Below are 17,871 nucleotides of genomic sequence, written 5' to 3' on the forward strand. Positions count from 1 at the left end.
AATCTTCAAGTTGGGAGACCTCAAATACTTCAAACTCTTCTCGTCCCTAATATCCAACAGCTGAGCAGTGGGGTCCTCTTTGAGTTTTCGGAATGCATTAAGAACAGAGATGAACTTATATTTTCTCAAGTACTCTTGAACTACAGGTACACCAACCAACCAAATGAACGTACAACCGGCAACGAAATATGGGTACTTGTTGAAAAACGCATCAATTGAGACCAGGATTGACTCCAAGTTTATTTTGTCTGAAACTTGCTCGGAAGCTACGGCTTCGGAAGCAAAAGAAGGGAAAGTAATGGTGGTGGTTGCGATGAGCTCAGTGAGGAGAAAGGAGAGATGGGTTTTGGGTTGGTTGTGAAAGAGGTTTTTGATGGAGGGAAATTGAATGGGGTGGGGGTTGAATGATTGAGAGGTGAGAATGGAGGTTTTGGGAAAAGAGATCGGTAGTGAAGTGATTCAAGGTGTAAGCTTCAAGGCATCGATTCATCCTTCTCCGGCCAAGATGCCGTGATCTACCACCACCGCATGTGTAGCAGGAAGAGGCGGTCATAAAATGACCGGTGGAACGCCGTCACGTGGCCGGAAGGCGGAGTTATGCCGGAAAAACGAAAGAACCCAAAGAGAGAGAACGCGGGAGAGGGGGGAGAGAGAGAGAGTGGAGGGTAATTATGGAAGAGAATTAACAGCACTAAACAAAATAATATTAAACAATTCAAAGGGAGTGTAGATTGTAAAAGTGGGTGTGCAAATTTCACTCCCCATTTTAAATTACCTTATGATAATCCAATCACCACAAATGTTCCTATGATAATTAAGGTCATCTATTAACAACCTACCACTAAAGTTAAGTTTAATTACCAAAGCGGCCACTGGAGACTCTCTTTTCCCTTGCCGTTACCCAAGCCCATCTGAATCCATTCGGACTCAACCCTTACCAAAATCTCTCTCTCTCTCTCTCTCCCTCCCTCCCTCCCTCCCCCATGGTGTCCAGTACGTCTGGTCCCCTACGACGTCGTTTCTGCGTTCTTCGCCGGAGCGGGAGCTTTGAATCGGCTCTGTGGATTTGGAGAGATTTGGTTGCGGCGACGCGTATTTCCGGGAGTTGCTTCGGGAGTTCCTCAGGTTTGGTTTCGTTTTTGAGCTTTTCATTTTTGAGCTCAAATTTTCTCTCTCTTCCAATCAGAAAGCTTGAATCGATTTTGATCGGAGCTTCTCTCTCCATTTTGATTACGATCCGGATCTTGTCGGACTTGAGCCACTCACCGCAATTATACCCGCCGGATGTCGACCACGGCGGGATTTTGTACACTGCGACCTCGCGCACCACTAGCAGCTTAAGAATCCTCGTCGTCGCAGCCGCCGCGATCCATCTCCTTCGTCACTATAAGCTCGATCTCCCCTCCGATCTCCTCTCCTCCAAACCCTCCGATTAGTGCTGGACCTCCAAAGGTGCTTCCGCGCTTTCCTTTTTGCACTTGTTTTCTCAATAATTCAATTTGCGTATACAATGGATTTGATCCATGTAGATCGAATTTTAGGTAGAAGATTACTGATATGAAGCGTTTAAGTATACTGTGCAGTAGTTCATTTTTGTTTTCTTTTAGCATCAAGTTCTTTGATTATGGCTTCGTGCATCTCGAGTTATTCATATTCCATGTTTTTTTATTTCGCGCATTGGATGTTTCTCATAGCAGTGTTGTATTTGTATTGCTGGTGTTAGATTTTGGTCTTTAATATCGGTGCTTATGATCGTTTGAATTGCTAGTGTTAGAAGGGACTTTGCAGCTGAGCATTATCAGTAATCTGGGAGTGCTTCTTGTCCTTTCTTCAAGCTCGGAGAAATCGTCACCACCATCCCTACCATCAGTGAGCCCTAAATCCCTAGTTTTTGTTGTGTATAACAATTTCATCAAATATTCATCAGTGATCGAAACCGATATGCTTTGACTCAATTTTTCGGGTCAGTTTTGCTGTTAGGTGGAAATTTGTGCAAGTTTTACTTTCGTTGTGCTATGTTAAGACTATTATGTGTTGTTGTAGAGATGGCGAATAGTTTCGCTTTTGTAGCATCATGTGGATCAGAGTATTGTTATGTTTTGTTTAATTGTGAGAGTGGTTGTTTACATGATTTAACGTCGAGACTGTGGAATATAGGAACATCAGCTTCACTTTGTGGGATGTAGGGGGTTAGGACAAGGTAATTGCTCACTCTCTGACTGTGTATCTCTCTGCATGTGTCTCGTTGCATGCGCATAGATAAAGATTACATTATGATTGTGTAGCCATTATAATTAGTGGAAATTTATTAACACTTGCTTTGATAAACATGAATTTTTTTTTTTTTTTTTAAAGATCTTCTAAAAGGCTGTGCAATTGATGGGGGATATGATGATAAAGTTTTATATCATTTGTTTTCATTTAAAAGTTAGAACTGGGAGGCCATTCTTTGTTGTACGGTGTCTCATCATCTTAAGAGGAGTTTTGGTCTGCACATCTATATATGCATAACCAGTGAGTGATATAGTTCCTTCCAAATACAGATCCGTCCATTGTGGAGGCACTACTTCCAGAACACTCAAGGTCTTATTTTTGTGGTTGATCGCAATGACAGGGATCGAGTTGTTGAGGCAAGGGATGAGTTGCACATGATGTTGAATTAGGTAGTTACTGATTCTCATGTATTATAATTTGTGCTTGTTTATACTAGGGATATTCATTAGTTCCAATTGCAAAAGATCATAGGATCCTTTTACCCAAAAAAATAAAATAAATAAAATCTACATTGCTTCACTAAGTTTCTATTTGGTTTGGTGCATACTTTCCTGGACTTGCATCTGCTTACTTGTTGTAGTTATATAGCTTTATGTCTTAGTTGCTTGATGAGTTATTCTGGTTGCATGCCCTTTAAGTGATTAGAAGATTCAGAACCTTGTTTAGGGTTCTTGTTCTTGGTTGTTCTAAATTGTTTGCTTTTGTAAGTTTCTATAGACACCCATTTGATTGGAGCCAAATTGTTTTTGTTTTTTGGGTTAAGGAAGCAAAGGTTTCCTTGAAAGGATTTTTGGACCTTAAACTTCTCTAATCGAATCAACCGTTTTGTGAAATTGTATCAATAGAGACTTACAGCCCCGGCTGATATCGGTTTGTTGTTGGATATGCAGGGAACTGCTGTGGAGTTTCTCTCTCAACTATCTCAAGATAGCGCAGAGGAAGAACTCTTGGTGTTAACAGTGTTGAATAGTATTAGATACTAGGCATCAGGTCTAGTAAGGGTGGTTGTTCTATACATTTTATATTTCATATTTATAGATGAAATTCTATCAGCCATAACCATTTGTACCGAGGGAGGTGACATTTAGAGCCCCTTGCACATTATCATTTTAGGCTTGTAATTTGTATCAAATAACAAATTACTGGTGTTTTCTTATTTTATCCAAAAAAAAAAAAATGGTCTTGATGCTCATTATGTTAGCGATCATGACTTGTGGGATTGAGTGTTTTGTTAAATTATTGCTCCTATAGCACATAACGTTTAGTATTCTTATTATGAAATCACATCTAGGCCAGGTCCTGTTATACATTTAATACACATGTCAAGTTACTGGCCAAGTCACATTGCATGTCAGTGGCTAGTAACTTGATCAGTGACCATGTCACTGTTAGATACTTACACTCATGTCACTGACTAAGTCACTGGCCAGGTCAGGTTCCAGTTAATGAGGTCACTTTTAAGCCCAAGTCACTGGCCAAGTTACTAACCATGTCACAGTCATGAATATATCACTGATTAAGTTACTAGCCAAGTCACATTGCATGTCACTATCAGCGTTAATCTCAAGTCACTGACCATGTCACTGTCAATTACTGGCCAAGTCATTGGCTAAGTCACTGTTAATCTCTGGCCAAGTCACTGACCAGATCAAGTCCCTAGTTAGTGAGGTCACTGCCCAAGTTATTGTTAACCTTAAGTCATTGGCTATGTGATTAACAGTGACTTGGCTATTAACTTGTGACTTGGCTACTGACAGTTACTTGGTTAGTGACATGGTCAGTTACTTAGTTAGTGACATGTGATTAACAGTGATAACTTGTGACTTGGCTACTGACAGTTACTTGGTTAGTGACATGGTCAGTTACTTAGTTAGTGACATGTGATTAACAGTGACTTGGCTACTGACAGTTACTTGGTTAGTGACATGGTCAGTTACTTAGTTAGTGACATGTGATTAACAGTGACTTGGCTACTAACTTGTGACTTGGCTACTGACAGTTACTTGGTTAGTGACATGGTCAGTTACATAGTTAGTGACATGTGATTAACAGTGACTTGACTATTAACTTGTGACTTGGCTACTGATAGTTACTTGGTTAATTAGTGACATGGTCAGTTACTTGGTTAGTAACATGGTCAGTTACTTGGTTAGTGACATGTGATTAACAGTGACTTGGCTACTGACAGTTACTTGGTCAGTGACATGGTCAGTTACATGGTCAGTGACATGGTCAGTTACTTGGTCAGTGACATGGTCAGTTACTTGGTCAGTGACATGTGATTAATAGTGACTTGGCTATTAACTTGTGACTTAGCTACTAACAGTTACTTGGTTAGTGACATGGTCAGTTACTTGGTTAGTGACATGTGATTAACATGTCACTGTTAATTCCTAGTCATGTCGCTGTCAATTCTTGGCCAAGTTTCTGGCCATGTCACTGGCTATGTTACTGGCCAAGTTATTGTTAACCTCAAGTCATCGATAAAGTCACTAATCATGTCACTAGCCAAGTTGCGATAACAGTTGTTTGGTATACTATCAAAAACAAATACATCAGCTGGTATTTCTATTACAAACTGATCAAATGAGCATGATCCAAGGTCAAAGTCATGTATTTTGACAGTCGCATAACTATCATAAAATAATTAAATAAGAAAGACTAGCTGTGCGAGCAAGCATTGTTGTACTCCTGAATGATAAAGAACAACTTGTGCATCATAAAATTTATACAAAAAATTCCACGAGGCATTCTTGGTTTCAGCTCCAGCAATTTCTGACATATACCATCTGCAAAAGAATGACGAGCATTTCAGTGTAACCCAAACCTAACTTAACATCATTTTCTACTAGTAGCAAATCATACTATTCACACAGTTAGCCCTCAATACCTGACCAAGTTACTGGCCAAGTTATTATTATTCTCAAGTCATTGACCAAGTCACTGACCATGTTGCTATCAATTCCTGAACAAGTTATTGACCATGCGCTGGCCAATTGTAAACTCGAGCTTATTGTATCAATTAGTTTTTATATCTTTTTATTGTGTCATTGTTATGTTTAGTTTTCCTTAATGAAACATTATTTTTATAAACCTTTTGCAACAATTCAAGTTTTAGGCATCTTCTGAATTGATCATGTCACTGTCAATTCCTGACAAAGTCAATAACCATTTCGCTGTCAATTCCTGGTCAAATTATTGACCAGTGAGGCTTTCTGATCTTTTGTTAATCTTTGTTGAATGGACAGTGGACAATAGTCTGCAACCCTTTATTCTGATAATTCAAGTTGATTAAGGTATGAAATTACACTACAACGAAGATTAAACAAGAATTACAAGATTAAAGAGCATTAACAACTGCACGGACAGTAACTCTGTCTTCAATAATGCAAGTATCACCAAGCAAAAAATCCAGGCTGTCTGATAATTTTAAGTGAACTGAAATTTGCTGAACCCTCTTCATGGTTGCAGGCATTGAACCAGTTATGATGTTTATAGAAACCTCGATTCCCAAAGCGCAAATTGAATTCAGCATATACCTTTGAGCTGGGAGGAAGATGTGTGAGATCAGCTAGATGTTGCTCCTATTGCTTGTGATCTTGATGGTAAGACAAAGAAAGAACCAAAAAAGAGCACGAGGACAATTAGTGCGCCTATTTCTGAAGAAGACTGTAGACCTGGGTAACCTAGATACTGCTGGTGATGTTGTTGATGGTGAGACAAAGCTACCAAGAAGGAGCACAAGGAGAAGTAGTGCACATGTTGCTGCAGAAGACATCGGCCACCTATATGCTCAGACATAAGGTGTGATTTTAGTTTTGCTTTCATCTCAATGTCAAAATTTTTAAGGGGGTCTTGAGTAGTTCCCTGCACTTGAGCTTCAATTGCATAAGAAAATATATGAGCAAAATATACCAATACATAATATCAAGAATCCAGCACTAACAGCAGTAATCACTAATTCACTACTGTCCATATTATAGTTTTTTACAGTCTCAATGATCATCTAAAAAGTAGATAATAACCTTAATTTTTTGAAATGTAAAGTAGTGATCTCTAATACCAAAATACTTCTGAAATGCCAATGAAAGGACAGTAAAAAGATGCAAACACTAGAGTTGTGTTGTTAAGTGGCTTAAAGGAACAACGCATTCGAACAAAATAAAAAGACAAACTAAACCAATGATCAACAAATTACTGTGTATATATTCTACTGACCGTATCAAAACTCATTTGATGTAAAATGATTAGATGCAAGAACAAACCAAAAATTTAAATAATGCTAACACTTAAACTGCATATAATAGTTGCTGATGGTTCCACGAAATGTAACACTAGTAATAGAAAGTTGAATTACAACTACAAGTCATGCACTCATAATTAAGTAACCGAGGTTCAACAAGTTGAAGCAGAAGCATATTAAGATCAATACCAAAAGGCTAAGCATGACCAGTTATCAATGTCAATACGAAGTCATAAGTTAAAACCTACCTTACAAAGCAAGGATTTGGGAGTTTGGATTCATAAGTGCAGAGTCGGCGTTGATTCAGCACACATATCAATAATCACAATACTATTCTGCAGCATTGTTTCCCGAACACATGTGTACTTATTGGACTCCATAGTAACATGCGTAAATGTTATGAATTGCGGATTAATCTCAACACTCGGAAGCTGCAATCAGATCAGATTACATGAACTCATCAATCACTTTTTATAACAGTCAAAACCTCCCAGAGTACATCTACTATTCAAAAGCTGGCTACTAAAGCCAGCAATTCCTAGTGAGCTAACTACCAGATTTGAACAGAGACTATAAACTTCACAAACTCATAGATCTATCTGAAGCTTGATGAGAAGTAAAGCAATAAAAAACGAAGTCCAAACTACGAATCAAGCACAATATGAACAAAAACCAACTATCTGAGCTAAGAACACAACTGTAACAACAAATTGAACAAACTGAACCTAATGAAACATTGACCAAAATTGCACATTGAAAAGTAGAAATCATTAGAAATAGTTCAAGAAGAGAGTTATTACTATACTACCTTCGCCATAATTAACAGCAGCTCGAAGCGGAGTCTCTTGCTCTTAGGTGAAATTTCAGAATTGAAGTCAGGGTTACAATCAAAGAAAACCTATAAATCAAATTCTTCATGATTTGAGAATCAAGAACCTGAGCTAAACACATCTAAGACAAACAATTAAGCAAAACCGGACAAAAAAAAAACTGCAATCCAAAATTTCATTTCGCAAACGGAAAAAAACAAAAACTGAATCAAAGAAAGCAATAGATCTCGAGAGAGGTGGTAGTTGGGATTGGGAACCTTTTCGCTCCTCATTTCTCTCTGTCGCTACTCAAAATTACTCAAATTTCAGTATCAATTTGAAAAATAGGACAAAATAATAACTAAAATTCTAGTCAATTTCATTCACCTACGTCCAGATATTACATTATCAAGTTTCAACTTCACAAGCTTTTCCAGAAACCAAACAGAGATCAAATTAGAGAATCGAGATAGACTGAGAAAGAGACTGAACCTGAAGAACAGCTTCAATGTCGGACTCGACGGTGGAGTAGATCAAGGCGAGCGAAGACATCGTCGCCGGAGACGTTAGAGTCCTTCTTCTTGTCGATGTCGTATTGGTCGTACTTGTTGCAGATAGCCTCGACTCTCGTCAGAAGTTTGATGACGCTCATCTTCGTCTTCTACCGCGTTTTGGGATTTCTGATCAAATGGAGAGAAGATTTGAGGCCTAAAATTTTTGAATGTAGAGTTATAAACGTGTATTTGGCTTTAAGGGTAGAATGGACATCAGAAAAATTAAAAATTGACCTTTTTTAACATCATCTCATTATTAATAAGAACTAAATTAATATTACTAATAATTTATAGTGGACCTTTTTATCAAGTGGAAAACTAAGTGACATTTTTATCATTTCACACTCTAATGTGACCTTTTCCATCATTTCCCTTATTAATAAAGCACACAAACATAGAATACATTATTTAAAATTACAAACCACCATTTATTCAAATCTAATTAATAAATTGTGGTGGTTCATACTCAGTTACCATCCATGTTCCAGTTGTGCATCACAAAATCATCTTGTAGGCATTTGTGGAGGTAGGCCGACTCTACCTGAAATTCACGATCCATGAATGAAGGAAGATTCTGTCTATCTCTCCGCACTGGTTTGAAAGGAATAGCCTCTCCAGTATTAGGTTGCACATGCCGATCATAGACGGTTGCCATTGTTGGATTCATTAGATCATCTTCTTCAGGCACTGCAAATTCTTCCTCAACAAACTCATCCTCCACAATCATGTTATGAAGAATGATACAACTTATCATGATGGCTCGAAGATCCTCCAGTTTAAACAACCTAGCACCATGACGCAGTATGGCCCATCGAGATTGGAGGATACCAAAACACATTTCCACATCTTTGCGGTAAGCCTCTTGTTTCTTGCAAAAGTGTTTCTCCTCTTCTGTTCTGGGGTTCGATATTGTTTTGACAAAAGTTACCACCTTGGGTATATTCCATCAGCAAGGTAATAACCATTAGTGTACCTTTTGTTATTGACCTCAAACTCAACCAGAGGAGCAGTTCCACCTATGACACGCTCGAACACATTAGATGAACCAAGAACGTTGGGGTCATTTTGAGCTCCGGGGGTTCCAAAGAAAGCATGTCATATATGCGTATCGTAAGACGCCACTGCTTCAAGAATAATAGTTGGTCTACCCTTTTGACCTGAGAAAGCTCCAGCCCAGCCAGTTAGGCAATTCTTCCACTCCTAATGCATGCAATCAGTGCTCTCAATCATGCATGGAAACCCACGGCGTTGTCCTCTATTGAGAAGCCTATGTAAGTCAGCAAGATTTGGAGGACGAAGGAACCACCCAGCATAAAGAAACTCGACTTGTCTACAGAACTTCTTCAGACATTTCAGCGCTGTAGAAGCTCCCATTCTAGTGATTTCATCACATTGATCAGTAGATGCACCGTACACAAGCATTCTCAGGGCACCTGTCATTTTTTGTTCAGGAAGCAATCCCATTTTTCTAGTGGCATCTGATTTTTGCCCCCAAAAACTATCAAGGTTGCAAAGATCTTCCATTATACGTTGGAAGACATGTGTTTGCATTCTGTACCTCCTTTGACAGCCTGCTTCGTCATACACTGGACGTTCGACAAAATAATCCTCCAGGAGAAAATGACCTCGGACTTCTCTATGTCTTTCGACATTTGGGGCACGGCCAGGTCTTGAACCATGTCCTCTAGTTGTCTCCGATAATTGATATTGCGCCACCATTGTAGCCGCTTGAGAGTTTGTAGCTTGAATCCGCTCGAGCTCTTCCATATTTTCACGCTCCCTTTCTAACAACTATTTGTTCAATCCTTCCATCGGAAAAAGGAGAAATGAGATGGATGATAGATTTCAAAAGAAATGTAGGTGTAGAATGAGAGGAATGTGTGAGTAGAGAATAGAGTCTGAAGCTTATTTATTACCAATATTGAAAGATAAAAAGTTAGGATAAGTACACGTGTCACGTTTATATAGATTGAAAATCTAATCACATATCGAAAATATATTTTCATTAGATTACGATATCTGACATTGACACGTGTCCAATGAAGATTGGGTGATTATCTTATCAGAATTCATATATATTTTTTGTAAGAAAAAGGTATCTAAAGTCGACACATGGCAAATGAAGATTGGCTGATAATCTTATCAATTGTCATAGGTATTTTTTTTTATCATAACGATAACTTTTTTTTTTTCCGAGAACGATATTTATACTTGATATACAATTTTATTTGTTTTTAAAACTTATGCATTAATTTTTTATGAAATTAACATTGTATGATTAATCTAATTGTTAATTGTTTAGTTAATTAAATTATAAGTTTAATGAATTATTCAAATTTGAAGTGTGAATAGTGGATTGGCAGGCAAATTGCCTTTTATTGGTGCATTGTATAAGTTGGAGGCAATTGCCAATTTGGGATGAACAGTGGATTGGTAGTACCAATTTGGTTGGCAAATTAGCAATTGCCCTTGGTTCATGGGTGCATTTTCTCTAACATGGCGACTAAGGGAAAAGGCAGTGGAATCTGACAAGGCAATGGTATAGTTCAGGACACTGTGGAAGCTCCTTTGATGGTGCTACTCTTTTGCTTGAGTTGGCACCAGGAAGCTCAATCTAGGATTGAGAAATGTTGCTAGGGTTAACAGCAAAGCCTCCGCGGTTGAAGCGTGTAGAGTGGGCTTGTTACTTGGTATTCACCAAGGATGGACAGAAGTTGAAATTGAAAGTGACTCCACCTCCTTATAGCAGCCTTGAAAAGAGAGGGGAATGACTTCTCCGATGTTGGTCGAGTGTTGGAAGATTGTAAGTCCTATATGACGACTTTCCAATTTATTGAGATCCGACATATTTATAAGGAAGCAAATGGTGTAGCAGATCGTCTCGCTCACCTTGCTAGCTTGTTTGCACTTGATGATGTTTGGTTAGAGGAGACTCCTGCTATTATTTATGACGTTCTCTACGAGGATTATTGTAATTGTTCTAATGTAGCGCGGGGTTCAGGTTTTATATCCCCCCCCCCTCCCTCCCGACGCAAAGTACTACTATTAATATAATAAATGGAACCGAGCGTGGGGTTGAGCCTCCCAGTTAGGCTGGGTTCCAAACCCCTTTCAAAAAAAAAAAAAACAACAACAAAGCCTCTGCTATTTTATTTTCTCGTAGGTAGTGTATGGTTTTTTATGGATGTGCTTCATGGTTAGATTTAAAATGTTGAATTGCTTAGATAGCGGCTCCATCTAACAGCCCTTATGGGTTGGTCGTTATGTGTAATTTCGCTGAACTTCAATTTAAGATTATTTTTCTAAAATAATAACAATTAGAAAATAGAACACACAATTAATAATTCTATTTAAGTATTTATGTGATCTTAGTCTCAAACTATAGACCGAAGCAGTATTATTGGCTTGAGGTATATCATTTTAGATATAACCAAAGAGATGCTAGAAAGATCCTTCAACTTCTCATTTAACCTGGCAAGTACAGAAGGATCAGCGCTGTGGTCAGAAAAATCTCATTGATCACTGAATTCAATTTTATTGAATCTAATGTTTTGCTTTTTTATCCTTCTAAAGTAGGATTGTACATCAATAGAATTAAGTATTCAAATCGAACGGTTTTTGGAAGAATCCCATTGATCTGAAGTTTTCATGCTCTATGCTTGCAACGAAAAGCATACCACTCATCCTGGTAGAAACAACTCTCATCTCCAAAAAGTATAATTGCCTTGCTCGCCAATGCATCTATAACTCACTACTAGAATTATGCTTATAGGACACCCTCCAATAAGGGTGCTCATTGTTTACAAAAGCCACCAAAGTCTTCATTAGCCACTATGCAGCCACCAAATGGATGACAGTGGTGATTGCTGAGGTTTCCTTTGCAGCATAGTGCACCAAAGTTGAAACGGTGCCTGGGTTTTCAACATATACAGATTGCTGTCATGTCAGCTGTCATATCAGCTGCCAACTCCAATTATACACCAATTACTAGCCAACTATTAGAACAGTGTCTTAAAATGCCACATTTAAAAAAAAAAAGATTAAAATAAAACAAAAAATAGTAAATAGTTGAATACATGAATGATGTCTACCAATTTGTTCATATACATCATCATTCAATCAAAATCTACAATTTGTTACAAATGTAACTACAACTTATTGCACTACCTAAAAAAGAAACCTATTACAACTTACAAGCCTATACCTACCATAAGTAAACATTCCTAGTCAATACGTTGATGTTTCTTTCACTAGTACAACTCAATAAGTAAAAACTGCACGATATTGTTGTCTCAAGGTCTTGAGCAGGTTAATTTGTACATCACAGTTTGATCAGAAAGTCATTAAGCTTCAGTTTGTCACATGCCACTTCATCGACTTCATACTAAAATACATATCAATGAACAAAAATCATAACTTGTAACAACCACAGTTATAAAAAAAAAATGGACATTCCAACCTTTTAATTTGAGGTTGTTCATTCCATTTATTTGCGTGAATGATCGTTCCCGGTTCTCAATCTGTTTCAAAATAGAATCCATTAATTCCCTTCTAACAAAGCCACCCGTACATTTACCTGAAATGAACAAACCACAAAAACGTGTTATGGCATAACTACAACATTTTCTTCAAGCAAAATATTATGTACTCAGTTCAATTGTCATAGAAACCACACATTTAGGGGGCAGTACACACGTCAAAAATGAAAGTTTGTGTATAGTTAGTATGTATTGATAGACCTTGTTATGAGCCAATGAATCAAAGTCATTGGGAGCAGGGACACCCAAACATTGTGAGCATGACCTAGACTCAACCCTCCCAGTAATGATTCTGAACACAATAACACTTGAAATCATTCATGTTCGACTACCATTTGCAAATAACTCACAAATGCATATTAATCAATAAGGTTAAATTAAAAGATTAAATTCAAAAGCTTTACCATGAGAAAAATCGATTTGAATTCTTAGTATTTGCAATTAATCAATAAGGTTAAATTAAGAGATTAAATTCAAAGGCCTGACATCTTTTCTATTTGCAAACTTAAGTCAGATAAGCCAATTTCATAGAATACTAAGTATTAACTTCACACACTTCTCATTCTATCACATAATGTCACTGAATCTAATAAATTTCTACCTACTTCAATATGCTTATGTCCTATCGCTGTCAATGCTTCAACTACATGTGCAATTTCTTTATGAAAATCCTGAGCATAAGAAATATGAAAATTGAGTTTAACAGATAGAATAAGTTAGGCACCAAAGAGAAATAAAAATACCTCAAAAAAATCAAACATTTTAGATTAGCAGGACAAGATGTTCCCAGACTTGTGATCCAAGATAGCAAAACGAATAATCACCTATATATGCCTAGCAGGTTTATTTGTCATGTCACCTATCAAATCAAACTTTGTTCTTTCCCAAAATGTGAGATCATAACACTAACTATCATCACATTGAGTACTACAAAATTTTCAACTATAGTCAAAATTCTACATTGTAAACAAAGTTCATGTATACCTTTCTTGCACGAGTAGACCTATACAGTTTCTCAAGCTGTTGATGTCTCTGCCTCTCAACCTCATATATCACCATTACATCTGAGCTTTCATAACCAGTTCCACCAAACTGCTTTATCACAGCTTGAAATTTTAAAACCAGACAAGAATCAAAGTCTCAACGGGATGAGCTATTCTAGAATTCAAACTTACAATGGAGCTTTTTCTTAGCTAGATGTTCCTTCCTTCCGGTTCACATTGATGAAGACCACAATGTTCTGATAAGTCAAGAAGTTAGTAATTAAGCTAAAACTTCATCTTTCTACTCAAGTTGGCCTTTCAATAATCATTTCTTTGTCCATTTTTCAACACAAAAGCCATTGAATAATCAAAGTCTACATTACAAGACAAAATTTCAACTATAAACAAAAATGTCAACTAGATCAAACAATATCAATGTGTACACACCAATCCACATAAAAAAAAAAGGCTAAATACTGTTTAGTCCTTGAACTTTTGACCAAAAAACACTTCTGTCCCTGACCTTCTAATTTCACACGTTTAGTCCTTGTACTTCTCAATTTTGAACCAATAGGTCCTTTCCGTCACTCTCCGTCCAAAACCTCTATTAAGTTGCTGACGTGACATTTATTTCACGTCAAAATGTCTATTATACCCTCACTTTTTTTTTGTTTAAATTTATTTATTTATTTTTAAATTTATTCTTTCTCTTTTTTTTTTCTTTTTATCTCTTCTCCCCTAACCCAACGTCGTCGTCCACCTTTCCTTCTCTCTCACCATCTCTCTCTCCCACTCCATTCCCACACCATCCACTCCTTCCAGATCCTTCTTCTTCAACCTAACCCCAACCCCAACCCAAAACCTACCCCTATATCCTCTCGCTCTCCCCCCACCAAGCGCCCCAGCAGGTCCGCCAGAAACCTGAACCTGAACCTGAACCAGACCACCATCCGAACCCGAATCCTTAAGAGGAGAAGCATCAACTGCTCTCGAAGCTTTAGATTCTCACCTGTATCGCGCAACTATGGCTGGGCATCCGGCGAAAAGGATTCAGGAGCCCAAAACACCACAGCCTCCGAGTTGGAATAATACAAATAGGTCCTCTGAATCTTCACCCGAAAATTCATTTCTTGATCTAAATTGTTGCTGATTCCCAAAGTTTGATTCTTTTGTGGTTGATTTGGGGATTTAGGGTTTCAATTCGGGTTATTTTGGATTGGGTCTCGATTTGAGTTTGGGGTAATGGTGTTTATGTTTTGGGTATAAGGCTTGCCTTTGATTCTCTGTTTTCTGAAACTCAATGATTTGGGTATATGGCTTGGTTCTGTTTTCTTTATTTATGGGAGGTGCTGAGGCAGGTGGCGAATGGGGAGGGCGGTGTTCGAAACACCGCAGGGGAGGTCGTAGAGGGTGGAGAAGAGGACGGTGTAGGGGGTGGAGCTGGAAGAAGGAAGAAGGAAGAAGAAGAGATAAACATATTGACAAAAAAAAAAAAAAAACGCCCCAAATCGGATAATCTCCTCCCCAGATGGATCATCTTCTCTCTCTGCCTCAATTTCTAGTCTGAATCGAGCTCCAAACAGCTAACATATATGTTGTATATGAATCAGTCCCTTCGATCTGGGTGTAGAGGACAACAAGAAGAGAGAGGAGGAAGAAAAGGGCATGACATTGAGGAGTCTCGGAGGAAGTGAGGAAGATTAAGTAGGTGAAGGAGGAGAGAAAGAAGGAAGAAGAAAAAATAAACAGAGAAAAGAGAGAGAGAGAGAGAGAGAGAGAGAGAGAGAGAGAGAGAGAGAGAGATATATATATATATATATATATATTAAAAAAACGGAGGTGAGGGTAGAATAGACAATTTAGTGGGGAAATAATTGTCATGTCAGCTATTTAACGGAGGTTTTGGATAGAGAGTGACGGAAAGGACCTATTGATCCAAAATCGATAGGTACAAGGACTAAACGTGTGAAATTAGAAGGTTAGAGACTGAAGTGTTTTTTGGTCAAAAGTTCAAGGACTAAACAGTATTTAGCCAAAAAAAAAAACTTAGAGTGAAATTTAAACTACATTTGAGTTTTTCACACCTGCAAATTCCCAGAAAGTGTCACTGAAAGCTTTGCCTCTCATCCTCCTTTTCCAACTGTGCACTTCCAAGGACACCACAACATGGAATGAACAAGAAGTAAAGATGGGGACCCTTTTAGTGTCCAAAGGCAACAACTTTGAATTGGGTTTCTTCAGCCCCCTGTAGCTACCGCTATGTTGGGATTTGGTATTCCATGTGTAAGATATCTAAACAAACAGTGGTATGTGTGGCAAGCAGAAACAACCCCATCATTCATACATCAGGTGTTTTCACAATAAACAAGTATGGAAAACTAGTCATTTATGCTAACTTGTGAAACAACAAAACAAAAGAGAATTGAAGAGAAAGTCACCGAGTATTTTAATATAATTGAACTCCCGTTCTAAGATGCAAAAGAAAAAAAAAGAACCAGCTGAATTATTGAGCAAAAACAAACATATCCACCTAAAATTCAAACTATGGATCTACCAACAAGTAAAACTCCAAGTTTATATAAATTTTTGTAATCGAAATTGTTCTATAAGCTTGCTATAGACCTATATGCATAGTATCTCTGCTACTTTTCTGGGTTCTATATCAAAATAAAAAATAAACAAAAATAAAATCAGAAAAATGAAAAACAAACCTCTTGCCTGCGAACACTCAAACGCAGCCAAGGGAACCGGTTCTTCAATAAACTAGAAGAGAAAGTTAGGGTTTATATGTATGTACTATGAATTAAATTCGATTCCTTGAAAATTGTTGAAGTAGAAGTTATTAGGTTCAATAAATTGAAACAAGGAACTTACAGTAGCATTAGATCGGATGGACGGCTGTTGAGAGTAGATAAGCATAAGCTCGCATGGTGATGAAGGAGATTGGCAGACGCCAAAGATAGGTTCTTCTCAAATCTGATGCTTCGCAAGAATTTTGTTTTGGTGATATGAGGTTGATCTGGGTCCATTAGTTATATTGGAAGCTTGCTGCCATACCTAAACCCTATAGCCATGTGAGAGGGATGGTATTTGCTGACAAGAGACGTCCTATAGGGGCAGAAATCGTAAATATTGGAAACTAAACCAACAACTTCAGCATTGGGCCACCCACATTCGGTGCTGGGCCTTATAACTACTCACTGATCCGATTAACGGTGACAAATTATTCTAAAAACCCACTCTTTCAAATGGTGGCCCAAATCGGTGTTCGTTGGGCCATTTTCTAGTAGTGACTGCCTAGGTCATTTCACCACCATTATTCCCCAACATTAGGATGCATAAACACACAGAAGCAACCCACACCAAACATGCCTAACGATCGGTTGTCCGGTAAGCAAATTACATGTCTGAACAACTGGCAACGAGACACTAAACACTGTGTTGTGGCCTGGTATGAAAAAGGTTGGAATCAACCCGAACCACATAACTTATGAATAAATCATGCATATATAGCTCATGCCCAAGGATGTATACCATCAAAATAAAATTACCATGATGGTGTATTTTCTAGTTGGTGTGATATCGCGAACGTACATACATACATACATAGATTGTAACAAGTTTTCCATCTATAGAGCATATGAACATGTGAGATGTCGGAAGAAACTAATAATTAGATTGATATAATTTAGAACTTGCCCAAGAATATTGACATTGGGTGGTTAAATTCGGATACAATATCTAACAATTTATAGATAAGAGTTTTTGGCAAATTGATCTGCACGTAATTGTTCATCGAAGCTCGACAAAGCTACTTGACGCAGGAGAATCTATTATGCACACCTCTTTTTTATAGAATCGGTGGTCAGCAATCATTAATCCACCCCAAGATTGATGTTGTTCTCAATGTATCATTGTGTCATTGAATTAGAAGTGACTGTTTCATTATTCAAACTAATGTATGATTATATATGGATAAGGTTTACTTTAGGAATGGGTTCTATGATTGTATGTATACGTGATTTAATGAATAATGGCATTATCAGATGTGCACTGAGATGTAGTGCAGTACCATCGACATGAGGTCAACATGACCGTGTCTATCCTAATTTAGTGTGATATATTAACATATAAGTATGAGTGTATGACAACGCTACTTCTGGTGTCTATCTTTTATAAGATAGGATTAACATCAAATTTTGAAACCAATCTATTTACATTAATAAAAACAACTATAAATAATTATGTGAGATATGGGGAGAAATTATAAGGTTTAGACGTTTAGTTTTAGATTTAATCAATATTTAAGGTGTGAAACAACATGAGCTTTTGCTTTGCGCACACCATATCATTGTATGGTATATCATCTAGCTAGAAGAATCAGAATACAGAAAATGTACTTAAATGTGCAGTTTGAATAAATTTATATCTCTTGAATCCTGACCTTACATAACGAATGGGGTAACAAAT

At 37.6% G+C, this 17,871-nt stretch overlaps 1 protein-coding gene and 3 long non-coding RNA genes across 11 annotated transcripts; 1 reads left to right on the forward strand and 3 right to left on the reverse strand.

The window, feature by feature from the left end:
• Positions 1 to 915: 915 nt before the first annotated feature.
• LOC112200563 lies at positions 916 to 3,466 on the forward strand. The gene is made up of 5 exons (XR_002936366.2): positions 916 to 1,452; positions 1,769 to 1,869; positions 2,158 to 2,200; positions 2,544 to 2,663; positions 3,165 to 3,466. It is a non-coding gene; the product is annotated as an uncharacterized LOC112200563 (long non-coding RNA).
• Positions 3,467 to 5,529: 2,063 nt separating this feature from the next.
• LOC112200987 lies at positions 5,530 to 8,039 on the reverse strand. 2 transcript variants are annotated; one of them, XR_002936541.2, is made up of 4 exons: positions 7,819 to 8,039; positions 7,326 to 7,415; positions 6,766 to 6,948; positions 5,530 to 6,152 (listed from the first exon to the last, which is right to left on the reverse strand). It is a non-coding gene; the product is annotated as an uncharacterized LOC112200987 (long non-coding RNA). The 2 variants fall into 2 exon arrangements; XR_002936539.2 differs by lacking the exon at positions 7,326 to 7,415.
• A 1,041-nt stretch (positions 8,040 to 9,080) lies between these two features.
• LOC112199512 lies at positions 9,081 to 9,647 on the reverse strand. Its single transcript, XM_024340520.1, has one exon. It carries the CDS (start codon positions 9,645 to 9,647, stop codon positions 9,081 to 9,083), a length of 567 nt encoding a protein of 188 aa, XP_024196288.1.
• A 2,273-nt stretch (positions 9,648 to 11,920) lies between these two features.
• On the reverse strand, positions 11,921 to 16,649 carry LOC112196891. 7 transcript variants are annotated; one of them, XR_005809252.1, is made up of 6 exons: positions 16,276 to 16,634; positions 16,113 to 16,164; positions 15,486 to 15,693; positions 13,594 to 13,658; positions 13,403 to 13,510; positions 11,921 to 12,456 (listed from the first exon to the last, which is right to left on the reverse strand). It is a non-coding gene; the product is annotated as an uncharacterized LOC112196891 (long non-coding RNA). The 7 variants fall into 7 exon arrangements; XR_005809254.1 differs by adding an exon at positions 12,620 to 13,089 and having other exon boundaries at positions 15,486 to 16,649; XR_002935445.2 differs by having other exon boundaries at positions 15,486 to 16,164; positions 16,276 to 16,642.
• Between the last annotated feature and the right edge of the window lie 1,222 nt (positions 16,650 to 17,871).

The sequence above is a fragment of the Rosa chinensis genome, chromosome 4, assembly GCF_002994745.2.
Source record: "Rosa chinensis cultivar Old Blush chromosome 4, RchiOBHm-V2, whole genome shotgun sequence".
NCBI classification, from domain to species: domain Eukaryota; kingdom Viridiplantae; phylum Streptophyta; class Magnoliopsida; order Rosales; family Rosaceae; genus Rosa; species Rosa chinensis.

Coding starts and splice junctions, on each gene's coding strand:
- LOC112199512 (XM_024340520.1), bottom strand. CDS start 9,647: ATGGAAGAGCTCGAGCGGATTCAAGCTACAAACTCTCAAGCGGCTACA.